Source organism: Convolutriloba macropyga, chromosome 7, assembly GCF_964194025.1.
Source record: "Convolutriloba macropyga chromosome 7, txConMacr16.3, whole genome shotgun sequence".
NCBI classification, from domain to species: domain Eukaryota; kingdom Metazoa; phylum Xenacoelomorpha; order Acoela; family Convolutidae; genus Convolutriloba; species Convolutriloba macropyga.
The window spans coordinates 39,628,578-39,643,172 of record NC_134474.1 but is presented as its reverse complement, the minus strand read 5'-3'; the positions used below and the strand labels follow the sequence as shown (position 1 = coordinate 39,643,172).

At 36.3% G+C, this 14,595-nt stretch overlaps 1 protein-coding gene across 1 annotated transcript in view; it reads left to right on the top strand.

Annotated features, from left to right (window-relative positions):
- The window catches only part of LOC142342859 (putative ATP-dependent RNA helicase DDX5), a 42,921-nt gene extending 29,299 nt beyond the window's left edge, over window positions 1–13,622 (top strand). Inside the window, exons 8-11 of the mRNA XM_075394492.1 lie at window positions 4,416–4,475; window positions 5,654–5,884; window positions 12,939–12,971; window positions 13,305–13,622. Of these exons, the coding sequence (XP_075250607.1) occupies window positions 4,416–4,475; window positions 5,654–5,884; window positions 12,939–12,971; window positions 13,305–13,348 (368 nt within the window). The 3' untranslated portion in view covers window positions 13,349–13,622. The remainder of the gene's footprint in view (window positions 1–4,415; window positions 4,476–5,653; window positions 5,885–12,938; window positions 12,972–13,304) is intronic.
- The last annotated feature ends 973 nt before the right edge of the window (window positions 13,623–14,595 follow it).

The window sequence follows — 14,595 nt, the reverse complement described above, 5'->3', positions numbered from 1 at the left end:
CTTAGAGTTTGACCTCCCACCGCCCACAACTTCACCCCTCTCCATCAGCCTCCATTTTTCCCCTCCCCCGAAGTCCCACGCCTGCACATGGTTCAGGCCGTAAGGACGTGGCCCGGTGCAGCCAACCCCTTCCCTCGCCGCCCCCCATCAATCGCCCCGGTGCAATCACCCCCTCCCTGCTACGCTCACCTCACAAACCTTCTATTAAGCTAGCGCTAGCCTTACTAAACCTTAGGTAGCTACTGACGAAGCCAACCGCTCACCAGTTGCTGACAGAAACTCGCCCGCCGTTAGTCGGCTCTGTTTTTTAGTTTTCTGAATTTTCATTTTCTGATTTAAAGTTCTCAGTAAAACTTCTCTAGGAGCTTGAGGTTGCTGATTTGTGCATATTTTAGAGTTACATTTTTTGTTTTGAAGACATTGAAACCAAACGTTTCGTTGAAAGTTATTTTTTTTTTAAAATATCCAGTGTTCTATATTTAATTCGTTGTGCACGCCTCTGTGAGCCTCTTATATGTCAAGAATTTTTTCTTGGATGTCAAGTTTTCCTTCCTGTTGTCTGATGTTTTTTTAAACTTAATTATTCATACGCTAATAGCAGGTGTCCACGAATTTAATACTATTTTTTCTGTGGAACGTTGTCTTTTTCGCACATAATGATCGATCTACTTGCTGCTCAGGTTGTGAAATAAGTAATTTTCCATTTATGTTTTTGGATTGTTTTTCTGAATTTGTCCTGCTATGTTTTTAAGACCTGTTCACTTTTTCAATTTTGATTTCCATTGGATGTCAAATTTAAGTGGCGAATTTGGTCACGCTGGAGTACTGATGGGATTAAAATGGCAAAGTGAGTTGATTTGAAGGTTGATTTTTTCAGACTACCTTCAAAGTAGAGCAAAAATATTTTCCCGGAACTATTGTTTTTGGCATTTGAGAAAGACTTTATTTTGTGTCATAAAATACCACTGAATTTTTCGTTTGTGACCATATATTTTTGTTATCTCTTTTTAATCACAGTTATCATTGGTTACTGTTGTGGCACCGATGAATCAGTGAATCGAGTTAACAGCTAGTGGTTTTTTGACTTTGAGACTTTTTTCAAATTTTCTTATTTTGGCTTTTGAACATAAGTGTTCTATCATTGAGTCTCATTAATGAGCTTTTTTAAATTACCAATGAGGCCTATTTGATTGTTTTTAGCGGTTCGAGATCATAATTAGCGGTTTTAATTACTTTGAAACTATTTTAAGAAAATATACGCGGTTTGTATTACCCGTATTTCTTGTGCGTTTTGTTGTATTAATAATTGTTCTCATTAATCGTATCTCTCAGTTGCTAATTAGGCATAAGGGAAATTTCTTGACTTGAATTCTGAGCAGTAGTCTTTTTACTCACGGACTATTTTTCAAAAAAATGAACTTTGCCCATTTAATGTTTTTGTGGTCTTTTCGCTTATCCGCAATAAAAGTTTTTTGGCTTTCTGGTGAGTGCGGCGTATCTTTGGTCAGTTTAGCTGTTGTTAATTTTTTTTTTGATCTTGCCTTCTTTTGTACTTTTTGTCGCCTTTTCTCCTAATGGAGTTAATATTTTTCTGACTCGTATAGTTGAATTGTATGCTCTGGTTAGGGCTTTTTACTATTTGTTGTGCTTGTTCCCACGTTTACGCTTGTATGGATACGCATTCCAAGAATGTGTAGTGTTAATGGTCATATAACGTGTTGTTATAATTGATTTTTTTGCGGCACTAGTTTTCGGAAGGAAAATAATTATTTATTTTCAAGTTTTCTGTGTCTATACTTGCGCATTTAAAATCCTGTGCTTTGTTGACTATCAAAGTTTGTTGTTGCTGGAAAATTGTTGATGTTCAGTTCATTGGTAAAATAATTCTGGGTGTCATTCATGATTTGCCTTGCTATGTTTTAATTGCTACGTTTTAATTCGTCGTTGTCTCTATTTTTATTACGATCACTTGGTCATGCGTAAAGAAATCAGCGAGTGACTTAATGTCGGTTACTTCTACCACTCAGCCACTGAATTTGTGTGAGCAACGGTATTTGCTACTCCCTTGGTTTAAGTTGTTAGGTCAATGTATTTAAATACATGTCTTGCGCCACTAAAATAGAATGACTTTTGCTCTTACTTATTAAATGTAATTAAATTCAGAATGCAATTTTTGAATTTAATAGAGGTCACCTAAACTTGAAAATTATAGGCCTTTATTACTTCAATGATAAATAGGTGCTTAAAAATTAATTTGAAATTAAGGAAAATTTTTTCAACAGCTTTCTTTTTGGTCTGGCTAATTTTATTCCCGGTGTGCGGTTCTGGGTGTGCGGTCTATCTACCGGCTATTGTTTTGTACAATCTGCCGGCTATGGTCATATATATTTTTAAAAACCATCCATGATTTCTGGTAGACAAATATTGAAAGAAAAACGTAGAAGAAACGATTTTGAAGTAAAGAAGACAGCCAGTCTTTAGAGTAAATCTCTTAACTAATATTTCCTAATATTCAAAAAAATCCTTTTCCACAGAATAATGACTTTATACCCTCGAAAAAGTAACATTTATTAGGTTAGATTTCATTGACAGTTTTTAAGAAAATGGGAGACTATCAATGCGTCTGTTTTTTCTGTAAAAAGCAATGTACTAAGATTTTCAAAACAGCGTCAACTTGTTTTAGGACAATCGAGAAGTTTCTTGCGTGCCAAATTAAATTTTTTCAGCATTCCTTGATAGGATTTCTAGAACATGCGGGGCTGCAAAGAGACTCGTACGAGCTGTCTTGTTGTTTTTCCGGGCTGTTTTATATAGGGTGAGAGTCTAATTGAAACTTGGCGGTTTGCGAAATCATTAGTGCTGAGATCTTTAATTGTTTTGTGTCGTTACTTAACTTACTATTTGCAAATTTTTGGCTATTAAATCTAAGCAACAGTAAAAATATTAATATTTAAGTGATCTTCCCAATGTTTTTTGCCGCCAAAAATGAGGGTTTATTTATTAATAGCCGCCCTCATCTTCTCAGCCGGCTATTATAGCGCTCCTATTTTTTTTACAATTCAAAGAATTTGAATTGTATTGGGGCGCTGTCTTTTTTTTAAGATCTGTTCACACATTTTCTTGATTTTTGAAGTCAAATTGGAGTAGTGATTTTGGTCACGCCGAAACAGGAAATGGAGCGAAAAAGCGAGTGGTTTTGCGATGTGAATTTTTTTTCGCTCTAATTTTAAAGTAGAGTGCGAAAATGGTGTAATTCGGTTTCTTGGTAGTGGTTTTTTTGTTCACATGCGGCAATTTCACTCTGATTTTTACTGTTTTTTCGATTTTTTGGATCGGATTTTGTGAATGATTTTCCCAATCCATTTACAGCTCATTGTAGGCCTAGTTTTTTTGTTTGAATTAAATTTTCATTTCTCGCTAGTGGTTTTTTTGTTCACATGCGGCATTTTGACATTGATATTTTGTTTTTTTTTTCTTATTTTTTGATCTGATTTTTTAAAATGGTTTTCTCAATTCACTCATAGTCCATTCTAGGTCTAGTTTTTATGTTTAGTCAATGAAAATTCTTTGAATTGTACGTCAGGACTTGTCCTGCTATGTTTTTTTTACTTCGTCGAACTTTTTTTCGGTTTACCATTTTGCCGCTTTTTCCGACATTTTACGTGAAATCTTTTTGACTTCTCTAGGCTAGTTTCTCTCTTCTCTCATTCTGCTAAAAGTGAATTTGAACATCAGTTGCTCAGCAAAGGATTTCAAAATGAACAGAGTTAGTATAAAAAAGTCAGAAATAGAAACGGGATAAACCCACAAAGCCCAATTTTAGATGCCCGCTATTTGAACGTCGTTCCGATAAGTCTTAGTTACCATCTCTCATTCTTATTGGTATTGATAGTAGCCCCTGCAGCCCCTCTCTAAGAAACAGAAGTATGTTCAACTACGAAGTGCCATCAAAATAAATCGAACAAAATGTTTTTGTACAAAAATCTTTTTTTTTCAATATCTTTTCTTTCAATCCCAATCATGCTTATTGGAATCAACGGCGGCTATTTTCCGGCAATCTGCTGGGTATGTTTAAATTTTTATCAGTTGTTTTGGTCCTGTGAGATTTTTTCAGAGCAATTTGCCCGACGTTAGTTGGTTGTTTTCTGCAATTTTTCATACGAACTTTTTTCGTCTGGCCATTTAGCTTTTCCCCTTGAGAAACGGGGTAAACTCGTAAAGCCCGCGTGCATTAGGTCGCTGAGTAGTTCTCATAGATCATTCTAATCTCCACGTATACGATTCACCGAAACTACTCAGGAGACATAAATTTATGGTGTCAAAGACGGTTCTTAGAGTTTTGAGCCACCCCGTGCGCCAATTTGCCCCACTTCGCATTCCCGCAATCTAGTTTCAAATCTATTGACTTGTTTCAGACTTCAAATCTGGACGAAAACCGATTTTGATTGCCACGGATGTTGCTTCTCGAGGAATTGGTAAGTTTTTGCTTGAGGACTGCATCAATCTGATGCACCGAATTTTATTCTGCCTGTTTTTGTATTGTCTTGACTCCTGACAACATTAGATCAGTTACTGTTCGCTGTCTTCTTTGACTAACTTGATGCTTCTAGGGGCAATGAGGCTTCGGTGGGGTGTGAGAAACCCACCGGTGTGATTATCCACACGAGCCTTGTTGCCAGCAAAGTAAATTCCGCCATGTCCTGTTCGCTCGTTCACACCGCGTATCCCCAACTATACTGGCTTACGGCTTTGGCAAGGACCGACCGAAGTGAGCTGGGGTGAGAGTCACAATCACCTGTTCCACAACGAAGCTGTTTGAACTGTCACATGCTGTCTATGTGACTGTCTCGGGAAATTGGTAGATGAGATCCGGCACTACGAGATGGGCATATCAACCCAGAACCATTGACTGGTGGTCACTGACTGTTGATTGCAACAGAGTCCTTTCCCGAGCTAACTGCAACGCCTTTATCTGAGGTTTGGACTGCGACGTTATCCTTGCCGAAGTTGGAAAGCCAGTTGGGATCGCGGTGACGTGGGTTACCTTCCCACGATGTTTGGAGTCCCAGTCCCTGTGGCAGGGGCTTGAGCGTTGGTGGAAGAAACAAGCTCATATTTTAGCGTGCACGAGTGTTGGCGAGTGGTGTGGTTGTACTGAGACATTATCTCAGTGTTGCACCACCTGCTGGGGGCTTAAAGTATGATGGTATGGAAAGAAATGGAAGCAGAGGTCTTAGATTTCTACTTTATTAAACCGAAGTCAACATTGAATTAACTCTAATTGAACAATCATTGTTGATGTAAATGTAGAAAATTATAAGTTATTAAAGATACCAACATTTAGAGAGAACCTTTTTCAGAGAGATTTTTCAGAGAGAAACAAGCTCATATTTTAGCGTGCACGAGTGTTGGCGAGTGGTGTGGTTGTACTGAGACATTATCTCAGTGTTGCACCACCTGCTGGGGGCTTAAAGTATGATGGTATGGAAAGAAATGGAAGCAGAGGTCTTAGATTTCTACTTTATTAAACCGAAGTCAACATTGAATTAACTCTAATTGAACAATCATTGTTGATGTAAATGTAGAAAATTATAAGTTATTAAAGATACCAACATTTAGAGAGAACCTTTTTGAGAGAGATTTGTTGTGCTAGACATCCGAGACATTCGTTACGTAATCAACTTCGATTATCCCAACAACTCAGAGGATTACGTGCACCGCATTGGAAGAACAGCCAGGAGTGACGCAACTGGGGATGCACACACATTCTTCACCAAATCTAACGCTCCTAAAGCTAGGGATCTTGTCAAGGTGCTGGAAGAGGCAGGACAGAATGTGCCAAGGGAACTGCTGGACATGTCCAGACAAGCTTATGGCAAACCAAGTAAGTGTGGTCGTCGTATAGAAAATCAGTGTCAAGAAAACATGGCAATTTTTTGCCGAACAATTTAAATACTCAGACAACAAAGTAGATTTGGGAAAACTTGCGATAAAGTTCGAGCATTTTTAACGAACATTGTGGCAATCGTATCTTATTAATTGTTCTCAAACGAAGTTTGTAGCAATTATATTAGTCCTGTCGGTCTTTTTTTTTGCTTGCAATTTTTTGCCTGACCGATTTTTCGTCCGACCCATTTGACTTTCCGTCCTCAAAAAGCGGGATAAACAGGTAGCGCCCAGCGGGCATTAAGTGATCTTGAGCCTTTCAGCTCTATTTCAGCTCCAAATGTTTTGGAGACTTATACTTATGGTGTGAAGGGCGGTTTTTAGAAGTTGAAGACCCCCACTGTAGAATATAGCCGAATATGCAGAATTTACACACCGAAAAAAATTGAAACTTTGAAAAATGCAGTGGATTTATCTCTTATTTTTAATAGCCGCCTTAGCTTCACAGCCGGCTATTATAGCGCTCCTATGTTTTTTACAATTCAAAGAATGTGAAGTGTATTGGGGCGCTGTCTTTTTTTAAACTCTGTTCACACATTTTCATTTTTGATGTCAAATTGGAGTAGTGATTTTGGTCACGCCGAAACAGGAAGTGGAGCGAAAAAACGAGTGGTTTTGCGGTGTGATTTTTTTTGCTCTAAATTTAAGTTTTCCCAATTCACTCATAGTCCATTCTAGGTCTAGTTAATTGCTCTCAAACGAATTTCGTAGCAATTATATTAGTCCTGTCGGTCTTTTTTAATGCGATTTTCCGCTTGAGAAATTTTTCGTCTGACGCATTTGAGTTTTCGTCCTCAAAAACGGGATAAACAGGTAGCGCCCAGTGGGCATTAAGTGCTCTTACAGCCTTTCAGATCACTAGTCTTCAAGCATGCGATTTACAGAATATGTCTTGGAGACTTATACTTATGGTGCGAGGGGCGGTTCTTAGAGATTGACTCCCCCCAATGTTGCACCCCCCGCTGTTGGCACCTCATCAGCCCCCCGGTGCACACCCCCTCGCTGCGCTCACTTACGCTCCTTCAATTGTGCTAAAGCTAGCCTCACTAAACCGTGCCCAGCTACTGACGAAGCCAACCGCTCGCCGGTCGTTTGAGAGCAATTCGCCTGACGTTAGTTAGTTGTTTTTTGTTTTCTCAATGAAAATTCTTTTAATTGTACGTCAGGACTTGTTCTGTTATATTTTTTTACTTCGTCGAATTAGCTTTTTTTTGCTTTACCTTTGCTCATAGCTTGCACATTTTGCGAGAAATCTTTTTGACTTCTCTAGGCTAGTTTCACTCTTCTCCCATTCTGCTGAAAGTGTTTTTAGAGAGCAGTTGCTCAGCAAAGCAATTCAAAATGAACAGAGTCAGTATCAAAAAACGAAATCAGAAAAAGGAACGGGATAAACCCATAAAGCCCAATTTTAGATGCCCGTTACACGAACTTTGATAGAAGTTACCATCTCTAATGCTTATTGGTAATGATACTAGACCATGTATGGCCTCACTACCCTACGAAACAGGAGTACGTTCAGCTCTAAAATAACATTAAATTAGTTCGCACTTTAAAATTGTTTGTACAAAAATCATTTTTTCACTAGTTTTTCTCTTCTTTCAATCCCAATCTTGGTTATGGGAATCAACGGCGGCTTTTTTCCGGCAAAATCAGGTTATGTTTTTTTTCTGTTTCAGTCCCAATGTGCGTCAAGCGGGTCAACGGCGGCTATTTTTCCGAAAGTTGCAGAGTCACATAACATAACTTTGCTTTAAACACGCATTTTGCACGTTTCAAAATGAGGAAAGTCAACTTTGGCTATGTATATAGCAACTTCTGGCACTGCCGACTTTCGTCTTTTTATAACATGCACGTGCGTATTTCAAGTTTTGTTTACAACTGCCAAAAATTAGTAGCACACTCCTAGGTCAACTGAGCTCGGCTCAAAGAAAGAAGCTATTTTTGGCCTTCTCAGTTTTTTTGCGACTCGAAGACGAGTATTGGAGAAGTCTATTTAAACTAATACTTTTGCTGGAGTGAAATTGATGAAGGAAGAAAAACGGGATTTTGCTGCTGAAATTTTCGTTGCAGAGCAGAAAAAAGCGTTTTAAAGCTATTTCAGTAGAGCGACGAATCGATTATCAAAAAAAAATTTAAAGCGTGCGAATGTTCGTTTAATTTTTCAGGTAGTGTTTTGGTTTTAATTCCTTTTACGACTCAAAGAGGTGTTATGGTTTTCCGTTTTTTTAAATGAGTGATCGAGCAAATAAACCGGAAATTGAATAAATTCCCAGGGAGTGTGAATAAATCCTCAGAGAGTGAACAAATTTGGAAGTTGTTTCGGTGAAGAGCTGAGAAATGTGAGTTGTTTTTTGTGCATAACTTCTTTTGAAACCTAGGGAAAAAAGGCCAGGAAAAACGTCTAAATTTTTATTTTAGACTAAAATAAGAATATTTAATTGGATTATTTTGATAGCGCGATAAAGCCTATTTATTAAGAGCCGCCATCAGCCTCTCAACGGTTCTCTTCTTTTTTTACAAACCAAATTATTTTGGTTGTATTGGTGTGCTGTTTTTTAAGTGCCGCAAAGTGATAGCTGATGCTCTTATTGGCCTTCTCTTTTTTTTTACAATTCAAGGGCGCTGCCTTTTTTTAAGATCTGTTCACACATTTTCATTTTTGAAGTCAAATTGGATTAGTGATTTTGGTCACGTCGAAACAGGAAGTGAAGCGAAAAAGCGATTGGTTTTGCGGCGTGAATTTTTTTCGCTCTAATTTTAAAGTAGATTAAGAAAACGGTGTTTGAACAAAAATTCGCTTTCTCTCTGGTTTTTTGTTCACATGCGGCAATTTCATTTTGATTTTTACTGTTTTTTTTTTCGATTTTTTGGGATCGGAATTTTTTCTTAAAGGTTTTCTCAATCCATTCTTAGTTCATTCTAGGCATTTTTTTAAAACCAATTTTCACTTTTTCGCCAGTAGTTTTTTGTTGACATGCTGCATTTTAAATTTGATTTTGGTTTTTTTAAAATTTTTTATCGGATTTTTTTAAATTGTCTTCCCAGTTCATTCATAGTCCTACTAGGTCTAGTCTTTTGTTTAGTCAAATGAAAATTCTTTGAATTGTACGTCAGGACTTGTCCTGCTATGTTATTTTTATTCAGTCAAGATTTTTGTTGCGACTATATGACGTCACAATCACTTAAAGTCTGCTTTTTGTTCCTTGCTTCATGCAATTTCAACTGTATTTAGGGTGACGTCATTTTGCAATCTTATTGGAGCAATTTTTTTGTTCATTTGCGTGAATCACCTCTCTCATTTGCGTGAATCACCTTTTTGGTTACACGTGATTTACCTCACTCAAAAATGACTTGCATACTCTCAAATTGACTTTTCTCCACTTTAATTCAAAGAGATAAGGTCAAGTGAGTGCGTGTCTCTCTATTTGAAGATTATCTCGGAGCAGCTAATAGAAGCATCAATAAGTTGTACAGACTCTTAATCGAAATGTAACATCTCAGCTTTGAATTTAAAAAATTAGTCTGTTTCTTTTACTATTCTTTTTGAGACTGCAGAGCTACAAAGCTACTGCGGCTATTTTCTGGCAATATGTCGGCTATGTTCTAAGTTCTTTTCAGCTAAGATTTTTTCTCACTTTTTTCGGCTTTTTTCACGTCAGTGAGAGGCCAAATTAAGAGTGGTGATTTTAGTCACTCTGGAGTAGTAAAAGGAGCGAAAAAGCAAGTCGATTGAAACGTGATTTTTTCAAAGTTTCTTTAAAATGGAGTGAGATGGTATTTGAACAAATTTTAGGTTTCTGAAAGTGATTTTTTTCACGTGCAGCAATTTGACTCCTTTTTTCAATGTTTTTCTCTTGAGTGCGAATAATATGATACATATATTATTTAATTAATATTTACTTTCACACTATTAGTCTATTATCTATTTATCTATTTGTCACACTTAAGTATTATTGAAAATTCGAAGTTTGCCGTTTTTCTTAATATTATCTCTGTGTTTTATCACTTAGTATCAATAGTGACAGTATCATTTTGCTAGTGAGGCATAAATAAACCTAATTAGTTGTTGCAGTTTGTGGCTAGTGGTTTTCTAGACTTCGTTGTAAACATATTTTTTTAGTTTTGAGACTTCCATTGTTTTCAAGGAATTCTATCGAATTTTTGAGGTTATTTGAGGTAATTTTAATCCCTGCGAAAAGTATTTTATCATTTTTAAAGTTTTATGATATACTTTAGTTAAGGTTTTAGGTTGTAGTTTCTCTTTTCTTGAAGGTTCTTTTTTGTGCTGCACTGGCTTTAAAAGTTTGATTTTGCCAATTTTGTTTAGTTTTTGTTTTTTGCCTTGTGTGATATTGATTAGCACATGCTTGCTGTAATACGTACTCATTCTAAGGACGCATAGAGCTCTAAATCTTGGAAAAAGAAAGTGTCTAATTGCTTTTTAGGTTGTTCATTTTTGCGGGTATGGGTTCAAAGGCTTTGTTGACTCTTTTAGATTGGCGTTGCTGCAGAACATTCGCCTTAAGTTAATTAGTTAAGTCAATCCTTTAGATTGTTAATCAGGACTTGTCCTGCAATGTTTTCTTGATTCTCTTTCTACCTTTTGATCACGGTTTTCGTTTTTCAGACTTCACCCGTGACTTACCACACTCACTTTCAATTGAATGGATTTTGAATTTTCTCCCGGATTGATTGAGGCAATGTGAATACGGTTAAAAGAGCAAAATCAAAGAAAGGGGCTAAACCGATAAAGCCCGGTGATTAAGTCATTGAGCATTAGCTTATCGAGTTCATTAGTGTTTGCTAGCTGACATTGGTATTAAGCTTATTAGCTGTTAGTTTAGAAATTGAATTGAGTATAGTTATAGCATCTATCTGAAACTACACGCCAAATTGGAATACTTTTTGACACTGAAAAAAAGATAATTATCGTAAAGAGTTGAGTGGTATAATTAGAAAGCCCGTCCAGTGTAAAATATGGAATTAAAAAGATTTTTTCTATCTTCGCATTTTACAAGGAGTTATCGAGGTTTGAAATTTTGTGAGTAGTAGACTTTATTAATAGCCGCCGTAAGCCTCTCAACGGCTATTATTTAGGCGCTCTTTTTAATTCGCTTTACCTTTTGATCACGTTGTTTGTTTACATAAGTTACAATTTTCATGTCTGACTTACTTCACTCACTGTTTCACTGAATGGATTGTAAATGTTTTCGCGCATTGAATTACGCAATGTAGTCAATACTGTCGAAGTCTAAAGATCAAAATCAAAAGAGACGGGATAAACCGATAAAGCCCAGTCTTTGAGAATTTGGTTATCAAAGTTCATTAGAGTGTTTGCTAGCTTACATTAGCATTGAGCTTATTAGCTTTCAGTTTAGAAGCTGAATTATGTACAGTTTTAGAATCTATCTGAAACTGCACGCCAAATTGGAACACTTTTTGACACTGGACAAAAAACAGAAAAAAAGTTTCGTCAATTTCTGTCTTTCTTTTTCGGTTTCAACCCCGATGTGCAGCAAGCACGTCGATGGCGTCTTTTTTCCGCTAACTGCCCGGCTATGTTTATTTAAGGGAGTTTGTTGCTAACTTGACGGTTTCTTTGACTTTTACAGATTTTTGGGCGAAGTTAGCAATATTTTGCCCATTTTATTGTTCTACTACATTTGTTATTTACGGAATTCATATATAATGTTTCAAGGCATTTTTTTTCACGTTTTCACTTATTTGTGCTCTGTGTTTTTGTCTTGTTTTATGAATTTAGACAAAAAAGTATAGAAATTTGTTAAATTTTTCCTCCTTTCTTGGGTTTTTCTCGTTTTTTTTGTTCAAAGTTCGAGATATTTGAGCTTATTAGTGCTTGCCTATCATTTGCGATATAATAAATGGTCTTGATTGCATGGAACAACGTTTTTTGTTTGTATGTGTACTTTTATTGTGAAAAAGGGTTTTTTGTAATTTTTTAGGCTTAACCTACTTTTTGGTCAATTTTTTCGAAACTTGATTGAAGGTTTTTAATTTTCTCTGCTTCTTTTGCGGTGTGCCATCAGATACTGGTTATTTGATAGGCTAGTTTTATCTTGGCAAATTCTTCCGGCTTCGTTTTTCTAATTAAGGTTTTTGATAAAGTAATGATATTAGGGTTGTTTTCATAGTGTTCTACTGTTTTGGTTCTACTGTTCTACTATGAGGAAATTTATGCTACTTTGAAGTGTTTGAATTTTGAGGTTTTAGGGCTATTTTGAACCGATTGTATTAATTCAATGCATATACTGAGAATCGAATACATGCTTATTGCGTGTATTCATTTCATTTGGTATAAAGATTATTCTCATTTGTCTGAAGAAAAAAAATTTGTGTGCTCGTATTAAATGAAGAATTTAGAGTTTTTCTTTTGGTCGATTACATTTTTCCGCTAATTTATTAATTGTGGTGACATTCTTTCTGTTGTTTTGAGTTGTTCTATTGGATTTAAGTGTTTGGAGGTTTTTTTCTCGGCGAGGACCTCCCGACGAGTGGTTTCCGGACTTCTTCGGCTATGTTTTTATTCATTTTTTAAGGACCTATGACGCCACGCTTAATTCAAATTAGCTTCTCTTCATTGATACATACATTGTTTGACAGTTGTGTGAGTGATGTCTTAAATCTACACTAATTGGAGGACAACACAGCATGATCTGAATTTTTTCTTTCGAGGTTTTTTTGTTGTGTCTCATTTTTACATCGAGACTTAGATATCAGGTCTACGAAGCTCTCGCAATCTGCCAGCTGCTCTCAGTGGTTCATACATAGTAAGCAAATCAATGCAGTGGTGCATATAAGTTCTAATAACATCATTTGAAGAGCCGCATTGGAAGTGGAGGTTCCTTGTCTGTTCTGACTTCAGAATGCTACAATCAGTAAAATTTGTTCGCTTATCTTAAAACAGGATGATGATTCAAACCTGAAGCGAACTGGAAGCATTAAAATTAATCAGAAGTATTGTTTTGTTTTAGGGTTTGGTGGCTACCACGGACGACCAAAGACAAGTATGTATTTATAATAGTGTCGATCTATTGTCTCAGTGCCATTTTAACCTCAATTTGATATACCTTATATCTAAGACGATTTTCAGTGATTAAATGGCACAAAGTCAGTTAGGTGTTATTTATTTAATTTATTTATCACATAGTTTATTTATAAGTGAATAACCGTGCCGTGCTCTTACGAATGGTAGTATAGGATACCGAAGAATTAGACCGGAATCTCAGGAATAGAATTATTGAAATACTCTCTTATCGTTTGATATTGAAAAATTTAGATGGTGCAATGCTGTCAAATTAGGCGGCTGATTGATTGTGAACTCGTCTGTTTGTTTTTAGGTTACGATCACTCAAGGCCGAGTCACTCGCACAGGAAGTTCTGATATCAGATCAAATCATGTCTTCGTGAGAGCTACACAACCCTTCAAAAGCAATATAGATTTTAATCACACTTTTTGTGAGAACTCGATGTGAACTCTTTTTTAAAAGAAGTTATTTATCACAACAACATTTCGTGCAGTATCGTACAAATACGAAATGAAATCCGTTTACAATGAAATCTGTGAATGAGATCTATAGAAGTATTGTTTTGATATCGACATCAGTTGTAATCTGTGAAGAGTCATTTGTCCACAATTAAAATCCTGTAGCATGGAACTTTTTTTGTAACGGACGAAGACCACAAGTTTCAAATAATGATTAATTGCTCTCAAACGACGTTTGTAGCAATTATATTAGTTTCGGATGATATTAAGTGGCTGAGCAGCTCTTAAATCCTTGCCAATTTCATGCTCTGAAGGGCTGTTCTGAAGCTTAAAAGTTGCTGGCGCCTATATATACCTTCTATATTACACATGCTTGAGAATTACAGATTTTAGCTCAATTAGTGCTAAATAATATGCGGCGTGAAAAAATTGGAGGCCAGTAGAGTTTTTAGTTTTGGAGGCCACTTTAAATCACCTTAACGAAAGTTTTCGTAATAATTAATGGCCGCCGTCAGGCTCTCAACGGCTTATTTAGGCGCTCTCCTTTTTTAAAATTCGCTTTACTTTTTTTCGTTTTACATGTGACCACTTTTCACGTTTGACTTCTGACTTACCTCACTCTCTGTTTCAACTGAATGGAATTTAAAATTGATTCAGCAACTTAGCTCAAATATGTTCAATGTTAGAAGGCGAAATCAGGAAATCAAAAGAAACGGGATAAATCAATAAAGCCCGGGCACTAAGAATTATTGATTAAAGACTTATTGCATTAAGTTATCAAAGTTCTTTAGAGTATACTGCTAATCGGAATTAGTATTAAGCTTATTTTCCTCCAATAAAAGCTAACGCCAGATTTTTTTGAATCTAAGGCTAAATTCACTTTTTGAAACTTAAAAGAAAACTATGCTGTCGTTAGTTTTTTCGTGCGTTAAATTATGAAATTTTCTTAGAGTATACTGCCAACAGGCATTGTTATTACGCATTTTGTTCTCCAATTTAAAAGAACATCCACCATATTTAGTGTCGTCAATTTTTCTGTTTATTTTTTCTAACAGTTTCAATCCGAAAGGTGGTCAGGAGGTCAACGGCGGCTATTTTCCGGCAATCTGCCGGCTATGTTTAGGTCTTTGCGCGGTATTTTGTCT